The sequence below is a fragment of the Eumetopias jubatus genome, unplaced genomic scaffold, assembly GCF_037043125.1.
Source record: "Eumetopias jubatus isolate StellerSeaLion01/CBP00866 unplaced genomic scaffold, mEumJub1_p1.0 scaffold_15, whole genome shotgun sequence".
In the NCBI taxonomy this organism is placed as follows: Eukaryota; Metazoa; Chordata; class Mammalia; order Carnivora; family Otariidae; genus Eumetopias; species Eumetopias jubatus.
The window spans coordinates 73005348-73022781 of NW_028274821.1; the positions used below are offsets into that span (position 1 = coordinate 73005348).

Consider the following 17434-nt stretch of genomic DNA (forward strand, 5'->3'; position numbering starts at 1 on the left):
TGCTAGAGCCTTCAACGCTGAATCCTCAAGGCCTATCACCATGAACAGGAACACACTCAACCTGACACTAAAGTGAAGAAGGGGAAAAGCCGTATCATGTGCAGGGACTGCAAAGGTAAGGTAAGGCTCATGGAATTTATTTAAAGTGAACTATGAAGCCACTAAAGTATTTTAACCCAAAATGGCAAAATCCAATTTCTTTTTAAATCACTTTTACTGCTGATTAAATAAAGGAAGGCAAAGAAAGAGAGAGAGGACACCCTGTTCTCCAGGAAAAAATCAGGGAAAGACGAGAGTGGATTCAAGAGATACTTTGGAAGCAGAATCAACAGAATTCGCTACTGGATTCAACTGAAAGTAGGGGCACAACAGACATAAATCAAGAGGACACCAAGTTTCCTGGTATGGGTAAATGGATGAATGCTGAGAAGAGAGGGGAAAGTCCTGTTCTGGACATGTTAAGTTGCAGGAATTGTGAAACAACATCCAAGTGAAGCGGGCAGTTGGATGTACAAATCAGGAACACAAGTCAAGTCTGGGCCAAAATATAAGATTGGGAACCACCACAAGTAAGATGACATTTAGATTCACTGGAACTGCTGAGCTCAAAACATAAAGTTGAGAGAGTAAAAGGTACTCAGAGGCAAGTCTTGAGAAATCCTAACATCAACAAGTGGACTCGAGTATGACAAGCAGCCAGAGAACAGAAAACCAAGAGAGAAAACCATACATGGTAATGGCCTGTTTCCTTGTCTAGCTCCTCAACAAAGGGAACTCCTTGAAGGCAAGACTGTGACCTGTTCCCCACTGTATGGACAGTCCCGATGGACACGGTATTCCGTTTGTGTGAGTACCCCACCACTTCCTCAGCCAGCCACCCCATGGACAGTTAGGTTCTTTCCATTCTTGAGATTTTAATAAATGTGGCCATGAGCATCTTCGACATCTTGAAAGAACGGAGAAAGCAAAGAATGAAAGAAAGCTTATTTGTTTAAACAGGTAAGTACACAGAGCAGAAAGAAAGATGGGCCTTGGGTTGAAATCCCACGCGTAACCTTGGACAAGGGTTCCCAGATACTTGCCATTGATTTGTCAGTGACCAATGCATTCCAAATACTTGTCATGGCCTGTCGAATGCCCAGGTTGGGATCAAACTGGTAACGATAAAGACGGGGAACCAGCTGAGGCAGGAAAGGAGCCAGCTGTTCCCCAGCTCTGGAGGCAATCACATTAAAACCAAAAGCAGCACCCTAAAAAAAATAAGATGGTGATGAAGTGACTCAGATACCTCACTGTGGTAAAATGTTAATTTATTAAATCTACGAAGATCACAAAATCCTCCCTCCCAAACCTGTCCCTGGACCTGATCCACTGGGTGTCTCAGCTGTAGCGGTAACAGCAACCATGCAGTGGTCTGGCTCTAATCCCAGCAACCATGCCGTGGCCTGGCTCCCTCTAACCCCAGACTTTTACAAAGCATACTGCGTATCATTTGCCACTGCCAGCCAATGTAGCAGGTTTGGTTTGGAGATAAAAAGTAAAAACCGTCCAGTGATAGCAACTTACCTTCCTAGAGTTCCACATTGCATGATGGTTGGCTAAATTCATAAACTTATACACCAGATCTGGCTGACTAAGATCACTTGCCAGAGAACAAAGCTCCTTGTAAGTAGAGAGGCCCTGGCTTGGAAACAAACAAACAAAAAGTACACAATGTATTTCTCTGTCTCCAGCCTAGTAAAAGTTACCTCACCAATATTAGTGGGACATTTTAAAATTATGTTCTCAATCCCATTACCACAGAGGAAGAGAATGCAGTTGAAAGGAATATAAAGAGTCACCTAGTTCAATTACTGACAAGGCCAGGTAAATGACAGGAAGGCCCCCATGAGTCCCTTGGACGTGGAGCCCTCACCTGCCCCCCAGGAGGTGGCTCAGTAGTTCCTTGTGACCTTGTGCACCAATCTCTCTCAGAATCAGGAGTCGCTCAGAGACAACTTCTATCGTCCCCAAGTCTTTTCTAAGCTACAGCACCCCAATCATTTTTAAGTATTTATTTTAATTCCAGTTAGTTAACATAGTGTTATATTAGTTTCAGGTGTACAATACAGTGATTCAACACTTCCACACATCAACCAGTGCTCCTCACAACACGTGCCCGCCTTGATTCCCATCACCTACTTTACCCATCCCCCACTCCCCCCTGGTGACAAGTTTGTTCTCCATAGTTAAGAGTCTGTATCTTGGTTTTCATCTTTTTCCCCATATGATCATTTGTTTGACTCTTAAATTCCACATGTGAGTGACATCACACAGAATTTGTCTTTCTCTGACTTATTTCCCTTAGCATTATAACTCCCTGCTCGGCGGGGAGTCTGCCTCTCCCTCTGACCCTCCCCCTTCTAATGCTCTCTCTCTCTCTCATTCTCTCTAATAAATGGATGAATAAAATCTTAAAAAAAAAAAAGGCATTATACTCCCCATAACCCCATCCATGTTGTTGGAAATGGCAAGATTTCGTTCTTTCTTATATCTGAATAATATTCCATTGTGTATATATATACGTACACCACATCTTTATCCATTCATCTACCTCAGTGAACAGCTGGGCCACTTCCATATCCCAGCTATTGTAGATAATGCTGCTATAAACATCAGGGTGCATGTACGCCTTTGAATTAGTATTTCTGTATTCTTTGGGTAAATACCCAGTAGTGTGATTGCTGGATCATAGGGCAGTTCCATTTTTAACTTTCTGAGGAGCCTCCACACTGTTTTCCACAGTAGCTGCACCAGTGTGCATTCCCACCAACAGTGCAAGAGGAGGTTCCTTTTCCTCCACATCCTTGCCGGCACCTGTTGTTTCTTGTGCTGTTGATTTTAGCCATTCTGACAGATGTGACGTGATATCTCATTGTGGTTTTGATTTGAATTTCCCTGATAAGTGATGTTGAGCTTCTTTTCATGTGTCTGTTGGCCATCTGGATGTCTTCTCTGAAGAAATGTCTGTTCCTATCTTCTGCCCATTGTTTTTTAGGTGTTGAGTTGTATTAGTTCTTTATATGTATTAGATACTAGCCCTTTATCAGATATGTATTTGCAAATATCTTCTCCCATTCCACAGGCTGCCTTTAGTTTTGTTGGTTGTCTCCTTTACCGCACAGCTTTTTGTTTTGATGTAGTCCCAATAGTTTGCTTTTGTTTCCTTCCCTCAGGAGAAATCTCTAGAAAGAAGTTGCTTTGGCCGATGTCAAAGAGGTTACTTGCCTGTGCTCTCCTCCAGGATTTTTATGGTTTCAGGTCTCACTTTTAGATCTTTAATCCATTTTGACTTTATTTCTGTGTATTTCTTTTGCATGTTGTTGTCCAGTTTTCCCAACACCATTTGTTGAAGAGACTGTCTTTTTCCTATTGGATATTCTTTCCTGCTTTGTCAAAGATTAATTGACCATATAATTACAGGTTTCTGGGCTCTCTATTCTGTTCCATTGATCTATGAGTCTAGTTTTGTGCCAGTATTATACCGTTTTGATTACTATAGCTTTGTAATACAGCTTCAAGTCTACAATTGTGATGCCTCTGGGCTTCACTTTTCTTTTTCAAGAGGGCTTTGGCTCTCCAGGGTCTGTTGTAGTTCCATACAAATTGTAGGACTGCAGTACCCAATCTTGATAACTCCTTCTGAGTCCTATTAACTTTCCTCTGAACAAATAATATTTCCTTAAATACCTGATCATTTGTTATTAGTTATTCTGTGAAAAAAAGCACTTTTTAAAAACTCAGAAAAAGTCTACAGGGAGAGTAAGTGGAACAAAAATAACTTCTAATGTGGAAACAGCGAGCTATGGGAGGAAGTCAAGAACAGAACAAATGGCTGCTCTCTGGTGTTGCAGACAACACCAACGCAGGGCCCAGCCAGCTGCACAGTTTGACCTGAGGGGTTTGAGAGGAAAAGCATCAGCATAACCACAATGGAATAATGGTAAGAAAAAGGAGGCAAGGCTCTAGGAACAAATTTGATGGACCCCACAATATCAAGCAGAGCTGCCCCCACCAAAAAACGAGGTGCAGCGGATGCCGAGCTATGCTGCCAGACCACCCCTCACGACTCAGCTGGCTGGGAGCTAACGGAACTGCCCTTAGTCCAAGGTCAGGTCCTCCCCCAGAGCAGCTCACCACCAATGGCTAGTCACTGAGGGGATGTAAAGCCTAATGAGGGGATGTAATGTCCTGGCCCCTCAAAGCAGGACAACTCTGAAGGGCCTGCCCAGCCCAGTTCCAGAGGCCATGGTCTGCTTAAGTGTTGGCAGAAGGTCAGCTCCTCCTTGGGCCATCGGCCCTCTCCTGCCTCCTCACTGCCCTAGGTGATGAGCCTGGGGCACTCTTCAGTCAGCTTCCAGCTTTGTCCAAAACTCCACCTCAGAGTCTGTTTCCCAAGAACCCCAATCTAAGACACTATGATTTCTCCACAGAAGTTTTCTTCTTCCACTAACACACATTTCCTAGAAGGGTGGAAATCAGTGGTGTGAGTGCTTTCATTCAGAGACTAAAGGTGTCAGTGATGACTGATCAATGGATTTGGCACACTTACCCATCGGGTGTTTTGCCAAGGCTTCCCCCTTGAAATACCACTGTCTCTCCAGAAACTTCATGTTTAGTTCTAAAGCAAAACAACAGTAAGACTTTACATTAGCCTCAAATTTTTCATACCAGCAATCAACTAACTGACTCATTTCTTTTATAAATTGATAAAATCAAATTCCATAGCAGGTATCGACCAAGATGTAAAAGTCAACTAAATCCTTTCCAATCAGCCTGAGAATTCTGTAAAACTAACTGTAGGATGAACAAAGAGATGTAAAAGACATTCCACATCAAGTTAAACTGAATTAAATGTGGTCATCCATTAAAAAGTCTCCTCCCTGCAAGGAAGGCAACATAAAACAGTAACCAATTACAAGAATGACTGCCCCTCTCGTCCTCTTCACAAACCAGACTATGAAATACATGCAAGCTTCCCCTCCACATCTTCGTTTTCATTTAGCCAACAGCAATTACGGTATTATTATAATCCAATGCTTTGATTATCTTGAGATCATTCAACTTTTAAAGCTTGACCTACTGGCCGGCCTGTTTCTGAACAGTAGTTTAGTTTACTTCACTTTACTGTCTAAACAGTATACACTGAATAATTAAACTGCTATCCACCACATAACAATCACTGACTTGAATTTTAAGACTTAATAAACAAGAACATCAAATGCTGAATTTTCCTTCTTCCACTGCATATTCTCAGTATGTGCAAATCGTTCTGTGTTTAAGTCTGAAATGGACAATTCACTGTACCTTTTGCCAGTCATAAGTGTCTCTACAAGTGTAGAAACCAATTCCTGTTGATCTTGTTCATTGCCCAGTTCATACACCAACCCAAGGCCTTTTGAGGCAACGTCTTGGCTAAGTTCTGCACAAAAGTCAGACAAAATAGTATTACTTTAAGAAAATTTGCCTTCTGGCCATTGTCGGATTTTTTTAAAAAGTTGTAATAGAAATCCAAAATGATATCCAAGTGAAGACATGAAAGCAGAATCAATATGCCTATTTTGTTAAAACATATTAAATCCTCTCAGTGGACATGGCACCAAACATCCCCGTAAGTTAAGAATTACATTCACAAAAGATCCAACTCACAAACCAAGTCAACCCTGCTGGGCTTTAGTGTTCTGTGTACTACAAGTCATAGATGTGAAAAGTACAACAGCCTCACGGATTTCAACATACCCACATCCAATTTTTTTTAAGTAAAAAGTCAATATGAGACCCTATGTTTAAAACAATTTATAAAACAGGGGCGCCTGGGTGGCTCAGTCAGTTAAGAGTCACCTTTGGCTCAGGTCATGATCCCAGGGTCCTGGGATTGAGCCCCACGTTGGGCTCCCTGCTCAGCGGGGAGCCTGCTTCTCCCTCCGCCTCTGCCCCTCCCCCCTGCTTGTGCGCACGCGCTCTCTCTCTAATAAATAAAATCTTTAAAAAAAAATTTTATAAAACAAAGCTACTGTTTAAATGTCTAATACATTCGCTCTCTCCTAGCTTACATCACAAAGAGAAAAGGAGTAAGAAATAGAAAAAAGCTATTTTTATAAGTACTAATGTTAAAGAAGGCCTTGGCACCATTGTTTTTTCATTTTCGATAATTAATTGAATTTAAAAAGAGATTAACATATAGTGTATTATTAGTTTCAGAGGTAGAGTTCAGTGATTTCTTCAGTCTTATATAACACCCAGTGCTCACTACATCATGTGCCCTCCTTAATGTCCATCACCCAGTTACCCCTTCCCCAGTTACCCCATCCCCCCACCCCACTCCCCTCCAGCAACCCTAAGTCAGTTCCATTTTTAAATGGAAACTGAAGAACATGATCTAATTAATTAAATCAACCCAAAAAAATACTTCCCTGTGTTCCTTCTTTTATGTTCATTAACCTAGATTTTTTAAAATTTAAAACACAACAGGGCGCCTGGGTGGCTCAGTCGTTAAGTGTCTGCCTTCGGCTTAGGTCATGATCCCAGGGTCCTGGGATCGAGCCCCGCATCGGGCTCCCTGCTCCGCGGGAAGCCTGCTTCTCCCTCTCCCACTCCCCCTGCTTATGTTCCCTCTCTCGCTGTATCTCTCTCTGTCAAATAAATAAATAAATAAAATCTAAAATAAATAAATAAATAAAACTTAAACACAAGCTTAGTTAAGTTTGCAAATCAAATATTTACCAATAACTTACCATCATTTTCCGACAAAACGGAAACAAATGCACTCTGAATTTCTTTAAGGTGAGACTGAAAGAAGAAAACAGGCATTCAAGAACACAAACTCTACCTCTTGGTAGATTAAGGGAAGGTAAGAATCTTCTCTCAGGGCATACAACACCTTGTAAGAGTCTTCCGACCCAAGACAGCCACAAACCCTATTGTGTTCTGTCTGAAGGCGGCCAAATCACCTGAAGGTTGTATGCTCACAGGTAGTCTAATACACACTCAGCCTCCCCATCCTGACCACCTGACCTTATGCCTTCAAGTTTAGAATCATCTTCCAGCCACTGTACATGAGGCTGCCAACCTTCATTCACAGCTTCTTTCAAAATATGTTATTGGCTAATGACCCTCACTATCAGCACTGGCCCTCACTTTCATACACTTTCCTTCCTATCACCTTTTAATTATAAATATTTCAAAGATGGTTTCCAACAGTGCTGAACACATTTCTAGAATGGCTTACCTTCACTTCTTTATGAGTACTTAGCTTCCTCACAAGGGAAAGGAGCCAGATGCAGGCCGCTTGCCTCATGTGTGGGTTGGGGCTGACGATATGTTTATTTAAAATCACATCCAATACCCAGGGGACCACATCATTCACTTTGGCTCCTGGGGAGAAAGAAAGGAATGATAAAATCAATTAAAACAAATGAAAAGAGTATCCTGAAAAATTAAATTTTACTCAATATTTACTCAATACAACAATCCTAGAACATATTCAAGTCTACACGATTAAGGTGTTTAGGCTGCTGAAGGAACTGATAATCATCCATTTCAGAACCACAAGACATATGAAACCATGGTATCTATGACATGTAGTCAGAAAGTACGCACTCCCTCATCATGTAGGCACTAAAAGCCAGTGCACCTTCAGTGCAGAGGTATGTGGTACATGAGCAGAAGACCCTGAGGCTTCATTACGTGATAAGGATTAAGGGACAGGTAACTTGGAAACGTAACTATGCCTCGACTTCCGAAAATGGCTAAATACACCAATCCTCCAGAAAAAGCACAAGTTTGAAGGTAATACATAGCTAACTCCTTGTTTCCCAAAGAACTAAAAAAGATCTCATTCATTTTGTTGTGTTCACTCTCCTTTAGCCAACTATTTTTGACTGAACCAAACTGATAAGACATATATAAATACCTGAAAAAGAGTTAAAATGGAACGCATAAATTTTTTCTTTTGCTTCAAATGTGGTAACAAGACCAGAAAGGGTTATTTGAGGATTACGAAAGGCTTAGCTGAGTATGAGGTACCAGCAGGGGGAGTATATTCCTCCTCCGTCACCAGCCAGGCGTCCCGGGCAGCCACGGAGCTCGTTCCCACAGCAGCACTGGTGAGGGCTTCGCCAATAGTGAACTGCAGTTCTATCTGCTTGGCCTGCAATCATGCAAACGAAAGCCATGAATCACTGAGAACATTTCCCCACAACATCCACTTCCACAAAAAGCTGTTTCAGATCTTGTCTGTCAACATGCTCTGTTTCCACTCTTTTGCCTGGATTGCTCTCACCTAAGCTGGTGGCTCGGAGGGGAAGGGAGGGAATGGAGAACGTTAAGAATGCTCTGAAGATCTTTTCCCAACCCCACGTTGCCCTCCTCACCCTTGGCAGAGAACCACTAAGCAGGGATTTTTAATCTCTGGAGGAAAAGGGTACAGACTGAAGCCATGCAGATCTCGGGGCAAATTCTTATCTGTGTCTCACCGGCTACATACACTTATTTAAACTGAGCCTCAACTTCGTTTGTAACGCAGGTGTAACCATCACCCAGCTCGTAAGGAGGAAACGAGGGTAATGTACATAAAGTTTCTAGGGGACACCTGGTGTGCAGTAACAGCACAGTACATAGCAGCCATTCTAACTTATTAATACTTCCTCTGGGCACTGTTAAATTACATGGTGTCCGCAAACTACTCTCCAGTGGTTCCGATAAAAGAGAGAATGCAGTAAAATGGTAAAATTTGGTGTATCTGGATAAAACAGTATAAAAGGACAGAGATCCATGAAGAGCTAGCTAGCTTCACTAGCAAGTTAATAATCCAGACAAGAACAGTTCTTCATGCTAGTCTTACAACTGCACTGTAAGGTTGAAATTGTTTCAAAAACCAAACATTAAGAAAATTCTATATAGTATATACTCAAATTTTTAAAAAAGAATTTTCAAGAGCGAGTGAGCATGTGCAAGCAAGCAGGGGGAAGGGGCAGAGGGAGAAGGAGAAAGAGAATCTTGTTTGTTTGTTGTTATTTTTTTTTGGAGAATCTTAAATAGGCTTCACACCCAGCACAGAGCCCGACACGGGGGCTCGATCTCATGACCCTCAGAACATGACCTGAACCAAAATCAAGAGTCAGATGCTTAACTGACTGAGCTGCCCGGGTACCCCTCAAATTTTTTTTAATTTGGTTTAGAAAATTTTGACACATTGGGGCACCTGGGTGGCTCAGTCAGTTAAGTGTCTGACTCCAGCTCGTCATGATCTCAGGGTCCTGGAATTGAGCCCCGTGTCGGGCTCCTTGCTCAGTGGGGAGCCTCCTTCCCCCTCTACCCCTCACCCCCACTTGTGCACACATGCTTGCTCTCTTTCTCAAATAAAATCTTTTTTCTCTTTAAAGATTTTACTTGTTTATTTGATAGAGAGAGACACAGCAAGAGAGGGAACACAAGCAGGGGGAGTGGGAGAGGGAGAAGCAGGCTTCCTGCTGAGCAGGGAGCCTGATGCGGGGCTCGATCCCAGGACCCTGGGATCATGACCTGAGCTGAAGGCAGACGCTTAATGACTGAGCCACCCAGGCGCCCCATAAATAAAATCTTAAAAATAAATTTTTGACACGTTTCACAAGCATGTAGCACTCAACATGGAATTGGACCTTAGTTCCCTTTGGTTTTTTTCTCTGTTTACTATAAACTGGAAAACAACTAAGAATTTGGGGACTAAGAAGAGAATGAAGAACAGAGAGTTCCCACAAGGAGCATGGGAATAGTGACCTTTGAGAGAACTCTACCAAGCACAGACCCACAGTGTAGCCAGCCATTCCTAAGCTCAATCAACTATGCTCTCATCTCAAATGAGGTGTCAAGTTCTGATGCCAGATGCTTCCTACTCTGAGGAAAAAGAATTTCAGGGCTTCAGCTCCACAGCTTCCCTGGCCAAAAAATTCTTTGGAAATTCTAAACAGAGAAAAAAGGTATGTAAACACAGGATCCTACAGTAAGGATTCATTTTACGTGCCTGTTTTCAAATGTTTTCCTTTTTTCTTCTTTAAAAATTTATGACAGAGATGGATTTCTTCTAGTTTTATTTAAATAAATAAAGTTTTGGGGCCCTGGGTGGCTCAGTCAGTTAAACATCCGACTTGACTTTGGCTCAGGTCATGATCTCAGGGTCATGAGATGGAGTCCCAAGTCAGGCTCCGTGCTGAGCATGGAGCCTGCTTAAGATTCTCTCTCCCTCTCTCTGTCCCTCATCATGTGCACACACATGCGTGCTCTCTCTTTATAAAGATAATTAATTAATTTAAAAAGAAAAGAAATAAGAAAGCAGACACTATAAGCTTTTCCCCAAGCGGTTACAATGTCAATGACACAAGGGAGAACTGGATGTATGTATAATTCATTCTCAAACAATTCACATTAAAAATATTGGATTATGATTCCAGAGACCTGGATCCTAACACTGGCTCTGTCACTCACTGGCCTTAGTCCTCAACTCCAACCTGCTTCCTGCCTCCCGCCCATCCTTCCAGGCCCAGCAGCAACCTTGCCTCCAAAAACCTGCACCAAGTCTCCAGACAGAAGTACTCACACTCCCCCTTGTGAGTCTACTCCCTGACATGCAAACATCTCTTCGTTCAGTTACTCTTCCCACATTTACTAAGGTCCTACTACTTCTAATCACACTGCAAGGCACCTATTTCATAATGGGGATCAGGAAAGACTATGCCTTCAGTCTAGTGGAAAATTAGAAACTGTGATAAATGCTATGAAGAAAAAGTATGGAGAGTCAGGAGAGCCCAGTATCTAAGGAATCTACTCTAGTTCAGCAGCAACCCAAAAAAGGAAGTATTCGTCTTTCAAAAGCTCAGGGCAAAGAAGACAAAGAGGCTGGTGTACAAAAATGGGAGCAAGTAACGAGAACCAAGCCTAGATGAGGGGCCGTATCAGGCCATGTTAAGACTTACGACACGGGACTAGCAACTGCCTGCTTGTAGGTCTTCCCAACTACATTAGAAATTTATCCAGATGACAGAAGCTTGGCCACCTGCCTCAAGAGCAACTGGAATACCAGCACCCACTTCCCACATGTAGCTGATTGGGTGAGCCACCCCTTCTACCCACACTGCACCGGGCTTTACTCAAAAACGAAGAGGAAAGTACTTTCCCATGTAGGTGATTTACTCAATGCTATGCCCACCAAAGTGGTAAGCCCAAGGCTGGTACTCAGTAAGTACTTGGTGAATAAATGAATAAAGGTTTAATTTAAAATCTCACAGCATGCCAGGGTGCCTGGGTGGCTCAGTCAAGTTAAGCTCAGGTCATGATCCCAGGGTCCTGGGATTGAGCCCCACGTCGGGCTCCCTGCTCAGCGGGGAGTCTGCTTCTCCCTCTCTCTCTCTCCCCCTCTGCCCCTCGCCATCCCCCCATACTCTCTCTTTCTCCCTCTCTAAAACAGATGAAAAAATTTAAAAAAAAGAATAAAATAAAATCTCACAGCATGCAAAATTCCACGCCTTTTGTTTGATTAACTTAACAATCAGAGAGCAATATAAATACCTCCACAGAATCCATCAGACCTTGCAAGAGGAGTTTCTGGTGAGGAAAATCTCCATCCCCAACTGGAAAATATCCCAGTGTTTGGATTGCTCGTTCTTTCATCTAGAAAACCAGAGAATTTTGCTTTAAAAAAAAAAAAAAAGTACGTAACAGCTTTATAACCCAGAACAGTGTTTCCAAAATGAGATGACAGGGAGGGCAGTCTGTCTAAAGCACTTATGCATGCAAGTTTTTTTTTAAAGTATCCACAATTTCACAGAATTATGTGTATAAGACATTGGAGGTAGAAAGACATAAAACTGAGTTCATTAAGGGTCCATGGCTGCAAAAGAAGAAGAAAGCCTTTAACAAGATTTATTATCTGTCACCATCACACTGTTTATAAATGTAGATTCTGGGCCCAAAGGACCTAAGGTCAAATCACAGCTTAACCATTTTAGCAGCCTTTACAGGTATGTGACCCTAGGCAAGTTACTGCACTCTCTGTGACTCCATTTCTTCATATGGGAAAGGAGAGATGACAAGTGTACCTACTTCAGTAGACCTTCTGAAGAGTTCCATTAATTAACATATATGAAGCCCTTAGCATACTCCTGGCACATTACAAGTGTTCAACAATGGTTGGTGAGCACTAATTAGTTAATAATAGCTAACAAAAACTACACTGTGATAGTCTCAGGAAGTTTTAAATGGTACCTAGACCAAGAATAAGATTGTTCATTAAATTGGTAGTAAACTGATTTATCTGCTCATTAAATCATGTTATATTTCAACACTGAGGTCCTCTGATCACAAATGTTTTAAAGTTTATGAAAGTGTTTATCTAAAACTAAAAATGATAAATGTCCTTCTCCTCAGACATTACTCACACTGCTTCCTAACATCCAGACTTCTTAAAACCATTTTTGCTGTCAGAGGTTAAGATTTAGATTTGGTCTAAAACTACAGAAGTGGTAACAACTATTTAACACTTTATTACCCACTTTCGCATGACAAAAGAATTACCTGTGCAGCTAGTTCTTTACCCAAATCCTAACAGTTATGGGTCTATATCGGAACAACTGGGCCAAACGGTGCATGCACAGAGGTCATACACAGATTACCCCTAACTCAAAACTAAATAGTCACTAGACTTTATCATTCTTTTTTTACATTAAATCCTTCCTCCAACTGCACTGTCATCTATCTTCATTGCAACTGCGTTTTTGCTCACTTATGTATCTATGAATAGAAAGAATTTCAGAAGAAGGGGAAAAAAGGAGAGACTTGCCTTATTTGTTTCTTTACTGGAGGGTATTCTATTCAGCAAGCTTTCTACAAGATGTGATTTGGTGAAGCCAGATCCCTCACTGGGGATTGGGAGCGGACCGTTCCTGCCGATTTCACCGAGGGCTGTGCAGGCAGCAATGGCCAGGAGGGGCGACGTACTGTCCAAAAACGAGCCTGGAAGCACATGAGCCAAGACTGAGAAGAAGACACTACTGCTCTTGGGGTCCGGGGCAAGCAGCAAGGGACTCAAGACTGTCTCAGAGATGGCAAAACAAAATCAAAGTCCACATTTTCTTCTAATTAGTAATTTGTGAACATTCAGTCAGTAATGAAACAACACGGGAACAAGGCAGACAGCACTGTCCGCTTATAAATGTTTAAGGTTTTTCCCTGTAACGCAACCATCTCTGTCATACAGAAACACATAGGAAGAAACGTACAGAAAAATTAAAGTACTTTCATTGTTATTAAAAGCACAGAACTTATCCACCATCAAGCAAGGTTTTGTGAAAAGACTTGTGCTTTTAAGGTGCAATGCTGTAAAAAGAAATTAAGATGCTGTAATAAATTTGAACCCAACTCAAGTCAGCACAAGTGAGTCAAGTACCTATTGTTTCCGTGGCACTCTGAATGAGTTCCTCTTGTTCCGGCAGGAAGTCGGCATCTGTCTCCAGGTCCTGCTGCTCTGCCATTCTCATTTTCTTTTTGGCCAAGTATCTTCCTACCGTGAATCCCAACGCAAGCAAGGATCCGTGCTGTATCTCTGGGCTCTGAACCACACAACAGCTCTTGTCACTCTCTCTCACATGCAAGAATGCACGGAAATAACAGTATGCTTAGGAGAGTCATCTCTCCAATAAAATGTAAGGCCAGAGAACAAAGTGATCATCTGAAGTTCTACTGAATGCTAACGAACCTGGAGTTTCCAACACTCAAGAATTCTGAGAAGGTAAGCTGAGTCTTGATTCACTTCGAGTAATTCCCTAACCCCACACCCACTCCAAGTCTGGGTGAAGTGACTCTCCTGCAGGCTCCCTGTAGCACCCAAACTTTCTTCTAGCTTGGAGCACTCACGTAACTACACTACCATTAATTTTCAAGCATAATTTCTCCCTTCTGCCCTACTGCCAACAAAATACAATGAGCAGACACGATTTCTAATTGCTAAAACCTCTAAACACAAAGTAGAGGTTTGATTATTCAAAAGCACGTGTTTCCTAATAGAACAGGCTTGACGACAGGTGGCTCTAGATGGGGAAAGAAAAAGGAACTAAGATGTCCGAGCACCTGGTAGTACGAGGGATCCTCGTGTAATCACTCCCCACTGTATTCCTAGCACCTAAAACAGCGCCGATTAGACACAAGGCACTCACAGTTGTTGAATGGACTGAATGAATCAATGTATTACCTATCTCAATTATTCTTCACCATCATAAAAGTTCCTTTTAGAAATGAGAATACAAAAACTAAAAACGTATCAGATGCTTTTAGAAAGCTCTCCCATCTCCCACAAAAAAGAACAAAGACAAAACTGATATAACATACATGATTGTCTTTTGTGGTCTTTATAAGCTGTTCTATCATTGACTTCAACTCATTCCCCGACACTGTAGATACCACCACAGAATAAAACAATGCCGCCAGTTCACGCATCTCTTCTTTACTGCTATTCATCAGACTCTGAGTGGTATAGAAAAACAAATATATACGTGATATACAATCATCTTCCTACTGACAACATCTGACATTTAAAATTGAAAGAATAAATGATATATTATATTGTTCAATCTATTGGTATAGGTAAGAAAATAACACAATAAGCTACGTCAAAATAAAATCTGAATTATATACCAAAATCTTCTGTGCATTTTCATCAAAAAAACAAACATAAAACAGACAAAATACACAGATGATCTGAAACAGAGGTCAACAAATGCTTTCTGTAAAGGGCGAACAAGGCTTTGTAGGCCACCTGGTCTATGCAGCAACAACTCTATTCTTCCACTGTAGGGCAAGAGTAGCCGCAGACAATGGAGAAATGAAGGGGCTATCTGTGTTCCAATAAAACTTTATGGACACTATAATTCTCATGTCAGAAAATACTACTCATCTTTTGATTTTTTTTCAACCATTTAAGAACATGAAAACCACTCTTAGCTTGCAGGCCAAACAAGAACAGGAGGCAAGGCAGATTTGGTACATGGACCATAGTTTGATGACCCCTGATCTACATGATCAAAAGTCAAAAACTGTACGATCATTTTACAATCAGCAAATATTCACAAGGAATAAAAAATCCTTTTTAAATTTGAAGCCATTTCATGAGGCCAGTCTTTCCAGAAAAGCACAAAACTTACACTTCTTGGTATATTATATTCATGCTTTCACCCTGAGATAACCTGCAAATTTTACCATAATTCAAGCTCCAATTTCCCAAAAGAACTGCATTATACACAGCCCAAGAGGTATATGAAACTGTATGAGCCATACCTGTACTAAAAAGAACTTTTCATTGTTTATGTGAAATTCAAATTTAACTGAGAATCTTGTGGTTTTTTTTAAGATTTTTATTTATTTATTTGACAGAGAGAGATACAGAGAAAGAGAGGGGAACACAAGCAGGGGGAGCGGGAGAGGGAGAAGTAGGCTTCCCGCTGAGCAGGGAGTCGATGCGGGGCTCGATCCCAGGACCCTGGGATCATGACCTGAGCCGAAGGCAGACGCTTAACGACTGAGCCACTCAGGCGCCCCGAGAATCTTATATTTTTATTCGCTAAACCTGGCAATGCTTTTGGTGTTACCATGAGACAGGAACACTCTCCTACGTGGCTGGTGGGAGTGTAAATTGGTACCAGAGGATGTGGACTATCAGTCAGAACTGCAAAAGTCTATGTCCTCAATTCCACTTCTGGGGAATCCATCTAAAAAACAGACTTCCTTATATTCAAAATGATGGACTGTTCATTGCAGCAGAGTGGAAGCAACCTAAATGACTATCAGTGAGGTTCTAGAATAAATCACGGCATAGTCATACAATGGAAAAAATGAAGCTGTTAAAGAGGACATTCCCTCTCTATTTCTACAGAATACCTCTACATTCTAATGTTAAGTGAAAGAGGTAAGGCACAAAACAGTGTGAGAAGTTAAATAACTTAATAATAAAATTATACTATATGTTAACTAACTAGAATTTAAATAAACACTTGAAACAAAACTGTGGAAACCATGTACCTTTTGTGTAAAAGAAGGAAGAAAAATTAAAAATGCTTATTTTTATTTGTATATGCATAAATAAACTCTAGAAAGTGCACCATATAGAAATAAGTGATGACCTACATATGTCAGGTGAGAGAGGAAGGGGCAGGAAGTTGGGAGATGTGGGTAGGTGGGAGAGAGTTACAGAAAGGAGATATTTTACCCATCTTTTATTTAAGCTACACAAATCTATTTTAACTTTTGAAACAGAAAATACATATATTTTTTTTTACTTATATGATTCTCAATTCTTCTCTCACTCTCACCTAGATGGATTGTTGAGATACACTGATACACTGACCACCTACATGCTTCCCAGGAAGTGTTTGATAAGAGTTTTCAAAACAACCCAAAGGCAGAAAAGGTTATAGGAACACTAGTAGGAAGACGAAATTATAAGACTAAAGTGTAAAATATGCAGACTCAAAGAGAAATATACATGCATAGGATGTACCTTTATCCATTCTGTTTTGTCTACAAATTTGGTAGCCAGTTTTTCTGGATACACGGAGACAGCTTCCAATAAACAGTACATGACTGGCAAACCTAAATAAGAAAGAATTCAAAACCATTTTAGCTTCAAGAAAAGTGATAAACACACAGGGCTCACTAAATTCCTTTAAAGTATAAGGCTACTGGGGGCGCCTGGGTGGCTCAGTTGGTTAAGTAACTGCCTTCAGCTCAGGTCATGATCCTGGAGTCCCGGGATCGAGTCCCACATCGGGCTCCCTGCTCAGCGGGGAGTCTGCTTCTCCCTCCGACCCTCCCCCCTCTCGTGCTCTCTCTCTCTCTCTCATTCTCTCTCTCAAATAAATAAATAAAATCTTAAAAAAAAAATAAAGTATAAGGCTACTGGGACACCTGGGTGGCTCAGTCAGTTAAGCGTCTGCCTTCAGCTCAGATCATGATCCCAGGGTCCTAGGATCGAGCCCCACATCAGGTTCCTAGCTTGGCAGGGAGCCTGCTTCTCCCTCTCCCTGCAGCTCCCCCTGCTTGTGCTCTCTCCCTCTGTCTCTGACAAATAAATTTAAAAAATCTTTAAATAAATAAAGTATAAGGCTACTGCTTTCCGAAGCATTCCCCAGTTCTACAAAACAAAAAGCAATTTAAATACAGTATGTGATCCAAAATAGCAAATTTATAGACTACGTATCTATAAAAAAATGCCCTGTTCTTCACACCCACTTCCAAAGTAAAAACATTATCTATTGTTAGCATTTCTTTCCGAGAAGAGTAAGAGTGTATCAAGAATGAATCAAGGGGCGCCTGCGTGGCTCAGTCGTTAAGCGTCTGCCTTCTGCTCAGGTCATGATCCCAGGGTCCTGGGATG

General features: G+C 41.5%; 1 protein-coding gene across 4 annotated transcripts in view; it reads right to left on the reverse strand.

Annotated features, from left to right (window-relative positions):
* ECPAS (Ecm29 proteasome adaptor and scaffold) overlaps positions 1–17434 on the reverse strand; it is a 99755-nt gene that overhangs the window by 22074 nt on the left and 60247 nt on the right. For all 4 annotated transcript variants that reach the window (XM_028108663.2, XM_028108664.2, XM_028108662.2 and 1 more), the window contains 12 exons: positions 16559–16650; positions 14395–14529; positions 13457–13619; positions 12851–13023; positions 11581–11682; positions 8065–8188; positions 7268–7413; positions 6774–6828; positions 5347–5461; positions 4592–4660; positions 1567–1684; positions 1083–1250 (listed from right to left, as the gene is read on the reverse strand). In XM_028108663.2, the coding sequence (XP_027964464.2) occupies positions 1083–1250; positions 1567–1684; positions 4592–4660; positions 5347–5461; positions 6774–6828; positions 7268–7413; positions 8065–8188; positions 11581–11682; positions 12851–13023; positions 13457–13619; positions 14395–14529; positions 16559–16650 (1460 nt within the window). The remainder of the gene's footprint in view (positions 1–1082; positions 1251–1566; positions 1685–4591; positions 4661–5346; positions 5462–6773; positions 6829–7267; positions 7414–8064; positions 8189–11580; positions 11683–12850; positions 13024–13456; positions 13620–14394; positions 14530–16558; positions 16651–17434) is intronic.